Raw genomic sequence first — 12,294 nt, 5'->3', positions numbered from 1 at the left:
AAAAGATTCTGTCTCCCCTTCCCCTCTCTCAGTGACTAGTAAAAGCTTTGAGAATCCAGCATATAGACACTCTCTAACTCCCTATCTATGTTAGTTTGTCCTTCCTTCCTTCTCCCCCCTCTCTCTCTCTCTCTCTCTCTCTCTCTCTCTCTCTTAGTGACCTGTCAAAAGATATGCTAGGACCGATCTCCCCTTCCCCTCTCTCAGTGACTAGTAAAAGCTTTGAGAAGGGTATGCAATGAGAATCCAGCATATAAACATTCCTAACTCCCTATCTATGTTAGTTTGTCCTTCCTTCCTTCCCCCTCTCTCTCTCTCTCTCTCTCTCTCTCTCTCTCTCTCACACACACACTCTCTCTCTCTCTTAGTGACCTGTCAAAAGATATGCTAAGACCATAGCATATATATTTTGTACCCCTTCCTCTCTCTGTCAGTGATTCCACAAATTTATCATAGGAAGTAATGCTTTCTGATAATAGCATGACTCCCACCTCTCTATCTCTTTGTTAGCTGGTTCTGACCGGAACTAGAGCAGTTCTCAAGAACTGCTATAATTAGCCATACTTCTTGGAACAGCCTGGCGGTAAGTTTGAATCTTTTATCCAAAACATCTGTTTGCACTATTATATTTTTGGAGTGTTCTGAAAACAAAAATATTTAATTTGACTAACGTCATTTTTCCGTTTTTTTGTTTTTTTTTTTAAATTTACTTACAATATACGCTTACACGTGTGTTACTTTTTTTCCAAATGAGTGAAATGTGTGTTATAAACGATATTTTGAGAAATAGTTTTTCGAAAAGAGACTTCGATGGAAAACAATTAATTATAAACGGTGGGTGACCAAAGAATTCGTATATTTAATCAGTAAATATGACAAAAAAATGGAAAGTCATCTAGATACAGCTTCTATCTTCACTGGTCTGTCAAACCAGTGATTTCTTATTTTTGTTAGAAGTATTCAGTGACATTTTTTCTTTTACTGACGTCTTATTTAATATCCAGAGTAAAAGTCATGACATAGTGTATTGTAAAGAGCAAATAGATAAAACTAGAACTGTACTCGAAAACAAACTTGATAATTTTTCAATCTTTTATGATATATTAGGGGAAAATTATGGAGTCGATGCAGGAATCGAAATTCAGAGATCCAAAAATATATCTATTGAGCCCCAACGACATTATAAAATGCTTTATAACAAAATTATCAGTACAGTAGTTGACCAAATAAAAGCACGATATTCATCCTTAGAAGAGTTTAAATTCATGGAACTTTTGAATTTCAACAAAGTTGATGAATATTGCAAACAATTTCCTGTGGACTCTTTAAATTCTTTAAAAATCACTTATGGCAGATTTTTTGATGTAATTCGATTACAAAGTGAGCTCAATGTGACGTATTCAATGAAAGATTTTAAAAAGCGAAGTTAAGTCATTTAATGAATTACATTTACAGCAGTGACCTTGTTGAAGCTATGCCAGAACTCTTCAATCTGTGCAAGTTGAATTTGACAATTCCGTCTACCACTGCTTCTGCACAGCGATCCTTTTCTGCATTAAGTAGAATCAAAACATACCAAAGAAATGCGACAGGAGAAAGAAGACTGTCTGGGTTAGCACTAATGTCAATTGAAAAAGATTTACTACAACAATTGATGAAAAGAGAAGATTTCTATGAAAATGTGATAGATATATTTGCCCAGGAAGATCGAAGAATTGAATTAATTTATAAATGAGGTAAATAACATTTTAGAACCTTAAAAAAAAATTAATATATTAAAGGGCATATATTACAGGTTTTGGTTAGTGTTTGTTATAATGTAAGGTTCGACCATCTTACATCAGTATTGTTTCGCAGGAGAAATGGTTCGACTTCTTCGTCACGCCTAACCTACATAGGTTTTCCTTTCTGTGCTGCTGGGTGTAGTCTATTTACGGCCGTAAATGTCATGTTTCAATCTCAGAGATGTTGACTTCTGCCACAACAGTTTTGGGGGGCTTTTTATAATGTTAAATTTTCACTGTCTTTCATTGTGTGTGTATTCATGTATATGAGTGTATTTTCAATGTGTGTGCGTGAGATGTAGTTAATATACGGAGTTCAGTAAGTCTCAGAACAGTCTGCTTGAGTATCGATAATTTTCCTGGAATTGACAAGTAGCATGATAAAACATCTGACTAGTCTTCCAGGGCGTAACGATCTTAAAGCATGGCCATATAATGTAACTAAATGTGTTCTCTTAATTAAATCATTTCAATTTGATTCAGCTCAACCAATAGGTATAGGGGCTAATGCAGAATCGCACCCCTTTGAAAAACGAATTTTGTGAAAAAAAATTTTCTGATTCCTACCTTTAACAGAGATTCCGAATATGCAAAAATATTAACAGAATCCAATTTCATCTTTATTACATTTCACTTATGATTTTTAGACTTTTTAAGGGAGAGTGAGGATGGGAAAGTACTGACGTTTCGAAGAGAGAGAAAAATACAAACAATACACTTATTTCAGGCTCATCTCTACAGAGCCATTTTTTATTCCCTGCTTATTCTAGATCATACGGGGGTGACTGCATATTCAGAATCTCCCATATGTAAATCGTAGGAATACGAAAATTTATTTACTGAAAAACTGCCGTGGGGGGGGGGGGGAGAAATTCATTGCATGCCCAACCCCGGAAGTCACCGCACGCCACTGATATATATATATATATATATCTGTAAAAATATGTGACACTTATTCAGTAGCCATGATAAAACTCCGAGTGGCTACTGAATAAGTGTCACATATTTTTACAGATAAATTCCTCTATTAGCATAATATCGAGGTCTCATTCTTTCTTTTGTTGCCATTCCTGCCAAATGTATATATATATATATATATATATATATATATATATATATATATGTGTGTGTGTGTGTGTGTGTGTGTGTGTGTGTGTGTGTGTGTGTGTGTGTGTATGTGTGTGTGTGTGTGTGTATGTGTGTGTGTGTGTGTATGTATGTATGTATATATATATATATGTATGTATGTATGTATGTATGTATGTATAATCGCAAACGAGGTCAATTCATGTATGAAAAGAATTAACAAAAAAAAAAGGACGGGAAAAATGCTATAAAATATACACCCACACACGCCGATCAACCAGTGACAAGGGCTTAATAATTGTTTAAATAGACTGGTACTGATCCCTTGAAATATATTTCGTTGACTAAAACCAAATCTATGCTAATATTTTCTATCAGAAAAATACCAACAAATTTTCTTCATCCGATCTTTTTTAATTTTCATTATAATTTATTATTCGAATTGTTTGATCAAAGTCCAGAAAGACTCTTTTTTTTTTTGAAATTATTATCGCAAACTTATCGCTGTTCCGGGCTGCTATAGTTAGACAAATATAACGTTAAGTTGTGTTTCTAATTTTAAAGGTAGGTTTTATGGTTATAGATATGTCATTAACGAAGTATCTCAAACCAATTGTTGGAATTTATTTGAGAATTGTATTTAATGCATCGCTTACGTTGTTTTCTGATTCCTGTTTCGCGTCGGTCTCTTAATTATTGGCCAGCGCACACTCACCAAAGGAATTTCGTATTTATTAATATTTTTTCAGAGTAATTAAAATATAAATATAAAAACTGTCAAATTCGATAATCATTAATTCGAATGATTAACTTTTTTTTTTTTTTTTTGTCTTTAGTAGTTGTACGTAACATACACGGCCTTATCCTAACAATTTACAGTTATTTAGTCCTAACTCCATCCCGATCGAACTGTCCTATTATTATAAGCAATTAAAACATCCTGCCTTTACTACAATAATTTTTATTTTTTTGTTTTGTTTGTTTGTTTTGTTAGAAAGTGTTTCTTTTTTTGTTAGAAAGTGTATCTTTTCTTTTTTTTTTTGTTAGAAAGTGCATCTCAGAAAGTATCAAGTAGCATAGCGTAGTAGTTTGAGGATGATTTCTAACTAATTAACCGACAAATAGAGGCTCACGCCTTAGCTCGAAGTGACTATTTAATATTAAATTGATATTCGCAGGTTTTTTTGTATTCAATATTAGGCCATCTTTCGCATGAAGGGCGAAGCAATTTGGTAATAATCGTACGGGAGATGACGCGATAAAATATAAAGTGTGCGTATTATTGGTGCGTCTACCCAGCAACTGCCACAGTTTTCGGTACTTTTTGATTCCAGTGATGCATCAACATAAACATGATTAAAAAAAATTGAAGGAGAGTTTAAAAAACAGAAATGTCACGCCAAGCTGATTTAGTAATAATCAAAATAGCATATTTATATGATTTTTTTGGAAATCTATTACACATTGTTTGCAATTCAAAAATTCAATTTTCGGTTACATTCTTCTGTCTTCGTATTTTAGTAATACATCATTCGGAGTTTTAACTATAGCGATAAATTATAATCATTCCATGATAATTTTACGGTTTGTAACCATAAAATGAAAATATTGACGTTATTCAACAATTTCCAGGTGGAAGTATCGAATAAGGCACCTCCACTCGCTCACAAAAAAGGGCGGTAAGGGTGGGCGGAATTCTTCGGATTCCGATGTTTTCAACAACAGAAATTACGAATGACGATCTTTGGTCATACGTAACTTATAACTGCGAGATTGCTAATGAAGGTTAAAATCCGGAAAAATACAAAAATAGACTTGGGTACCGTGAATAAGCGGAACGAATATGCAAATACAATAATATATTAGACTTTTTATTTTTGTGCCATATTCCTGTCGAAATACCCTGCCTTTGTTTCAATCAATTCTAAAAATATTGAAGAATTTAGTAAAATAGAATTGTCGTTTTTAAGCTGAAGGTTGAAGTGTAAATTAGAAAGGAATTTTAATGGAAGTTTTTCATATGAAATTTGTATCATAGAACCAAGTGTGTTCTGAAGCAGGTTGGCATCAAGAAAGCTACCAAAAGGTTCTAGTTTTATAATGCTAAGAGAACAAAAAAAATGTATGTTTTCTTAGAAAAAAATGTAAAAGTTCAATGGCACTAGGAAGGGGATCCCTGTGCAGAAACTGTGCCTAAAAAATAGACATTGGAGGTTAACAGTCTCTGGCTCATTGAATCTTGTTAAACCATCCAACCCATGCCAGTATGGAAGACAATCATGAAAAAATGATGATGATGATGACCATGTAATTTAATTTCACTCCAGGCTTGCCTTAACCTAAGTTTGTGCCCAATGTGTCATGTCAAGAGATGAAACTTGAAACTTTTTCATTGTAAAACGAAACTCTTGAGATGCAGCCAGTTTAGTGTTTAATCCTTGTGATACCAAGCTGCGATATCCGCTATAGATCACCCTTAGTTTTATGACACAAATTTCCGGTATTAAAATAATCTAAATTAAAACTGTCCATCAAAATTTCCTGTTAATTTATGTTCCAAACACCAGCTTATTAATGGCAAAGCTATTTTACTAAATTCTTCAATATTTTCAAAGTTAATTGAAATAAAAAATAGTGTATTTCAACAAATATGGTTGCAAAAGGGTTGACATTATCTCTCTCTTGCTCTCTCTCTCTCTCTCTCTCTCTCTCTCTCTCTCTCTCTCTCTCTCTCTCTCTCTCATATGACATTTTATGTCTCTTTTTTTAGACCTGTTATTCATTCATATAATAATGGCATGCAGAAGAATTCCAGGCCAGAATTTCTACCGAACCAACTGGAATGAAGTAAGGATCCTAACACAATTCAAAATGTTCTTGATATCTTTTATATTACTATTTCTCTATTTCTATTTATCACTCTTCACACACTTTCCTCTGGAAGAGAAGGTGTGGCTGTGTGGTAAGAAGCTTGCTTCCCACCCACATGGTTCCAGGTTCAGTCCCACTGCAAGGCACCTTGGGCAAGTGTCTTCTACTATAGTCCGAGGTCGACCAAAACCTTGAGAGTGGATTTGGTAGATGGAAACTGATAGAAGCTCATCATATATATATGTCTGTTTATATGTGTGTGTATCTTTGTGTTTGTGTTTGCCCCCCACTACTGTTTGACAACTGGTGCTGGTGTGTTTATGTCCCCATAACTTAGTGTCTCCTGGGGCTAAATTACAGCAACATTAGTCCTAAACCAGGACTGCCATGTTATGTTGGCAGACAATCTTTACTACAAGTATTTCAATGTTTGGCATTTCTGAATTCAATTCCACACATCACAAGAAATCTACCAGCAACAGACCGATAAGATATTTATTAGTGAAATAAGATAAAATACAGAATACTAGTAAACATTTGATGGTGGTGGTGACCTGAGTCAACAACCTTTAATTCATCAGGGAGTTTTAAGTAGATTTAAATAACTTTAATTTCCAAATAAATGAATTTATTTAATTTTCCTTTTTTTTTTTTGTTGTAAGCCCATCCAGTGAAATTGGCACTTCTCATATCCTTGATATATAGAAACCAAAACTGAACATTGTATCTATACATTCTTGTGATTTAGTAACAATTATCTCAGCAACAACAACAACTGCAATGTAACTGCAGGGCTTGATCTCACAATTGTTTGGTTGGTAGTTTTCCTCACTGTTGCGCTAAGTGAAATGAGAGCAAATATAGTTATAAGTCTCTCCTAGGGCCATCATAACAGCATTATAAGCCCCCCAGGTAAAGCAATCCTTTAGGGTTCATTCATATACAACCATAATACAGATTAGCAGTGGCTCTCTACATCTGTGGGACTACCAAACAGTTGCCAGGGACTACCAAACAGTTGCCAGGGACTACCAAACAGTTGCCAGGGACTACCAAACGATGTGCCAGTGCCCCTATATCTTAAGGTGGACTGGTCCTCCTCACTATTCCACCACCTGAAACAATGACAACTATAAATCTGTGGTCTTCTTCACTACCCCACCGCCTGAAACCCATAGTAACTGTAATTGATATTGTTTTTCCCCAAACAAAAAAGTAAAGCAAAATTGTATAAAATAACTTATGTTCTATTTCAGCGAGCATTTACAGTGGGCATTCATGGTCCAGTTGGCTCAGGGAAAACCTCCATTATCCTTGCTGTGTGTAAGATTCTGAAAGATCGCAATATCTGTGTTGTAACCAATGATTTCTACAGCACGTGAGTAGTGTTTTAGAAAGATAACTTTGCAATTACTTTAGAATTATTAATACAACAAAGCAGTCTGTGTTTTTAATAGATGTAGGTTGCCTATGGACATTCTCTAATACAGACTTTCTCAAACTGGGTGGAACTACCCCTTGCAAGGCAATGGAAACTTTTATGTTGGTACTGGGAACAAAAAGGATGGTAGAGGGTGATACAGTCATCTGTACTCTCTCCACAAAACTAATATCAAAAAGTCTTCTTGTGAACAGTCAGTAGCGATGTGTGCTGGACGAAGCACATCTCTAAAATTATCAAGAAGGCCAAGGGTATCTTGGCATCACTCAGCAAGACCTTTGTCAGCCGCTCTCCAGCTGTCTATTTAAGGTTGTATATGGCTATGATGCAGCCACACTTGGAATTAGCATCACCAGTCTGGAACCCCTATCTTGCTCAGAACATTGACCTCCTGGAAACTGTTCAGAGATGTGCAACCAAGCAAATACCTTCCATCAGGCATCTACCAAACTCTGAATGCCTTGCTTCCCTGGGCAGGGATACATTGAAGCTCCGACGCCTGGCAACTGACTTGGTAAACATCTACAAAATTATTAACCGTCATACCAACAACCACCTTCAGCACCTTTTTAAGCTCCATGTGTCTAACACACATGTGGGCATGCCTACAAAGTCAGAAAAAAAGCACAGCTCCAATGACTTTCGGAAACATTTTTCCACACTCAGAGTTGCTGAAGCATGGAACAAACTATCTGCATCAGTTGTTAGTTGCTGAGACATTGCATTCTTTAAAACCTCCATGCTTCCTGAAATTCGCCAACACTACACCTGATGTATCCCCACCTTCATACGCATGCACACATATATCACGTCTCATACACAGTTCACTTTCCTGACTTTTGTACATAATTCTATGTATTGTATACGTTGATGAGTTGCAGTGCACCTGAGCACTATACACAATAATTTCATTATTATTATTATTGTTATTATTATATAAATATACACATTTATTCTTCAGTGTTGATGCTGACATCTTGATTGAACAAAATGCTATCCCAAAAGAGAAAGTTCGTTCTGTCATAACAGAAAGTTGTCCATTGGAAGTCACGAATAAAGTAATGTTGTGTTTTTTTTTACTTGTGTTTCTTTTTCTATCCTATTATTAATATTACTATTAAGGTGGCGTCAAAATACTTAGCAGCGTTTTGTCCATCTTTATGTACTTTTATGTACTTTTTGTCCATCTTTAAGTACTTTTATACATTATATTATTGTATTAATTTTTATTGTTTAATTGATATTTTATTTGATTTTTAAATTAATATTTTTATGATGAATGTTTCTTTGTATGGTATTCGCTGTGATTTTTAAAATATTTGCCCTTATACATTATATGTTTATAATAATTTTACTGTTTAATATTATATATTATTAAAATTTTCGATTAGTATTTTGTATGGTAGATGTCTCACAACATGATTTTGGACAGGTTCTTCATTGACTGAGTTGTGGAATGGTGGTTCGTCTCTAAATTAGTTATATATATGTGTGTGTGTTTGTATGTGTGTATTATATAATATATGTATATATGTACATATGTGTGTGTGTTTATCCCCTACTACTGTTTGACAACTGGTGATGGTTTGTTTATGTCCCCTATAACTTAGCTGCTTGGCAAAAATAAATTGATAATATATATATATATATATATATATATACCAAGCTTAAAAATAAGCATTGGTGTCGATTCATTTGACGAAAATCCTTCAAAGTAGTGCTCCAGCATGACCGCAGTCCAATGACTGAAACAAGTAAAAAAGATTAAAAGAAAGCAATATAGATTAGTAATTTTTCGAGCTGTGGGTGGATTTGATTAATTAGTAAATGATTAAGTAAATGATTCCTTTATAAAATATATCTGTTAAAAGAATTTTTACATTGTATATCTCATTGCTGTTATCATCATCATCATCATCATCACCACTACCATTACCCACCACCACCACCACCACCGCCATCATCATCATCATTCCCATACTTTCAAATTCTCACACATTGTTTATGTTTTTTTTCTGTGTTTTTTTTTTTTTTTTTTTTTCTTATATATAGAATATTGATGTAAATCTGAAAGAAATCAAAGACTTGACCAAACTCTTTCAACCTGAAATAATTCTGTTAGAATCTGCTGGGGATTGTCTTGCAGCACATTTTAACAGAGATTTGGTGGATTATACCATTTTAGTCATCGACATTGCAGGTTTGATTCTCGTCCAATTTTTGTTTTTAGTTTTTATCAATTATTTATTTATGTTGTAAATATTTATTACAATTGATCCTTAAATCCATGTTTGAAAACATGAGATATCTTTGTATCCATTATGATTAATATGAAGATATCATAATTCTTATTACTGATATGAGCATGTATGACTGGCCATAATTTTATGACATAAATCTGCATGAAAATACAGATCAAAGTGGTAGAGGTTATCAAAGTATGTAGCAATACCACCTCACCAAAACCAAAAAGTATGATAATAATAATAATAATAATAATAATAATAATAATAATAATAACAATAATAATAATAATTCTTTCTACTATAGATACAAGACCTGGAATTTGTGGGAATTAATAATAATGCCCTGATGCAATACAAGACAGTGGCTCTCAAAGCTTTTGATCTTAACTGATTGGAAGTGTAATCATGTACACGTTTTGTCTTGGTCTAAAAGATGGGTTACAGCAAATATTCTGTTCAATACCACAGATTTGCTTGTCAGTTGCTTCACCTTAACCAGTTGAGTATGTCCCTTGGTGGCTGATGATATGTGCATCTCTGATCATGAGCAGAAGTAGTGGGAGAGCAATTCTATAGGGTTTGAACAATTCACCACTGGTAACATGGATGTTTCATTCATCATCCTAAAATAACCCTTTTTGAGCAGGATAGGCTACTTGACATGAAGAAAATTCTAACTGGACCTCCACCTGCAAGGTCATGGGATGTTTATCTTGATTTGAGGTCATTGTGTCATGCACATATGGTTGTGATGCATGTGCCTGGTGTACCCTTATCACACAGGTAGTCCTGGTGAGTCATGACTGGGCTTTGTATATTTGGCATGCACTGCTCTCTCACTCAATAATAATGTTAATAATAACGATAATTTCTGTTTTCTAGGTGGCAGAAACATCATCAAGAAACGAATAGCAGGTAATGATTACTGCGAGTTACTTGTAGTCAATAAAATGGATTTGGAAAAAGCAATGGATTTTGATATGGAGGTAGGTATATGAAACTTTAAGAGTTAGTTCTGTTATTTAAATCACTCTAAGATGTTTTCATTGAGATTTTGTCGTAATCTATAAACAACCACCCATTCAGTCACCAAGCAAATCAGTCTGCCAGTTAATCAATCCGCTTGCCTACGTGCCTGTCTGTATATACTCTTTTACTCTTTTACTTGTTTCAGTCATTTGACTGCGGCCATGCTGGAGCACCGCCTTTTAGTCGAGAAAATCGACCCCAGGACTTATTCTTTGTAAGCCTAGTACTTATTCTATCGGCATCTTTTTGCCGAACTGCTAAGTTACAGGGACGTAAACACACCAGCATCGGTTGTCAAGCGATGTTGGGAGGGACAAACACAGACACACAAACATATACACACACATACATACATATATATATATATATATATATATATATATATATATATACACATACATATATACAACAGGCTTCTTTCAGTTTCCGTCTACCAAATCCACTCACAAGGCTTTGGTCGGCCAGAGGCTATAGTAAAAGACACTTGCCCAAGGTGCCACGCAGTGGGACTGAACCCGGAACCATGTGGTTGGTAAGCAAGCTACTTACCACACAGCCACTCCATATCATTATTAAGGTGGTTGCATGGCAGAATCATAGTGTGTTAGATAAAAGGCTTAGTGGCATTTCGTTTGCCTCTTTACCTTCTGAGTTCAAATACCACTGAGGTTGACCTTGTCTTTCATCCTTTCAGGTTCAATGAAAGAAGTACCAGTTGCGCACTGGGGTCAATGTAATCAACTTGCCTCTCGCCCTCACCCCCACAAAAAATTTATTTCAGGCCTTGTGGCTATATTAGAAAGGATTATTATTATTATTATTTGTCTTTTTCTTTAATGTACAGGACTTCAAAGGTGATGTCATAATGACTCGAATGGACAGATCCCTGTTGTTTACTTCTGTGAAAAATGATGAAGACATGAAACATGTCGCTGATTGTATTGCCCGCAATTGTTCAGAGCAAAAGAACCAAATACCACCAGAATGTCCATAGACTCAGCTTGGAGAGATTTTCAACATTTTGGTTAACTTTCAGATAGCATTTAATGATTTTCAGAAGTCACTACAACAATAGCAACAATAACCAGAATTGTGACAGTGTTTTATATTTTACTTTGCCAGGTCCATGGAGAGAGGTTTTTCAGTTCACTAAATTGAACCGGTCCAATATAATTAATAATTGATGTTCCAATTCTTCCTTTACTAGGATTTGAACATGGAAACATGGCCCATGTAACTAGACAACATAAACAATTGTTTAATACTTCTCCAACCACAACAACTAATAACGATTATACTGATAATAAATATGAATAATAAGGATATTCCTAACGATGATTATGAGACTAATAATTATGCTGATGATGACAATGCAAATTATGAATATGCTAATGATAAATGTATTACTCATGATTATGTTGACGATAATGTTGAAAAAATTTAATGATAAAGTCTTAAGTTTGTTTTGGAATTCAATAAAGTTTTAAAATTGTTCTTCTTCTTGCTGCCTCATCCAACAATACTCACCCTTGTGCAAAAAACATGATCCTTCGTTCCTCCAAAACTTTACTCAACTATCCATCATGCAGCCCAGACGCCGCATACCAAACCTGGATTACTTTTATAAATGGTGGCAATGAGAACATTCTACAATGCAGCTTTTTCTCACAAAATTGCAGGCCTTGGCTTAAATTAGAACCCATTCATAAAACCGCAATTAGTTAGCAGAAATGAAGCAGCAAGAGGTTTGTTTCCCAACCACGTCGTTCTGGGTTCTGTCCCACTGTGTGGCACCTTGGGCAAGTGTCCTGTACTATAGCCTCAAACCTACCAAAGC

At 34.8% G+C, this 12,294-nt stretch overlaps 1 protein-coding gene across 3 annotated transcripts; it reads left to right on the top strand.

The window, feature by feature from the left end:
• Positions 1 to 562: 562 nt before the first annotated feature.
• On the top strand, positions 563 to 11,951 carry LOC106871225 (uncharacterized). 3 transcript variants are annotated; one of them, XM_089361044.1, is made up of 7 exons: positions 563 to 583; positions 5,641 to 5,717; positions 6,998 to 7,119; positions 8,144 to 8,240; positions 9,235 to 9,382; positions 10,311 to 10,414; positions 11,302 to 11,951. In XM_089361044.1, the coding sequence occupies exons 2-7, from the start codon at positions 5,664 to 5,666 to the stop codon at positions 11,449 to 11,451; spliced, it is 675 nt and encodes a 224-aa protein (XP_089217170.1). In that variant the 5' UTR covers positions 563 to 583; positions 5,641 to 5,663; the 3' UTR covers positions 11,452 to 11,951. The 3 variants fall into 3 exon arrangements, with proteins under 3 accessions (XP_089217170.1, XP_089217169.1, XP_089217167.1); XM_089361043.1 differs by lacking the exon at positions 563 to 583 and adding an exon at positions 3,046 to 3,184; XM_089361041.1 differs by lacking the exon at positions 563 to 583 and adding an exon at positions 3,153 to 3,434.
• Positions 11,952 to 12,294: the final 343 nt, after the last annotated feature.

This window comes from Octopus bimaculoides, chromosome 12, assembly GCF_046866305.1.
Source record: "Octopus bimaculoides isolate indiv1 chromosome 12, ASM4686630v1, whole genome shotgun sequence".
Classification (NCBI taxonomy): Eukaryota; Metazoa; Mollusca; class Cephalopoda; order Octopoda; family Octopodidae; genus Octopus; species Octopus bimaculoides.
This window is presented reverse-complemented; position numbering and strand designations above follow the sequence as displayed.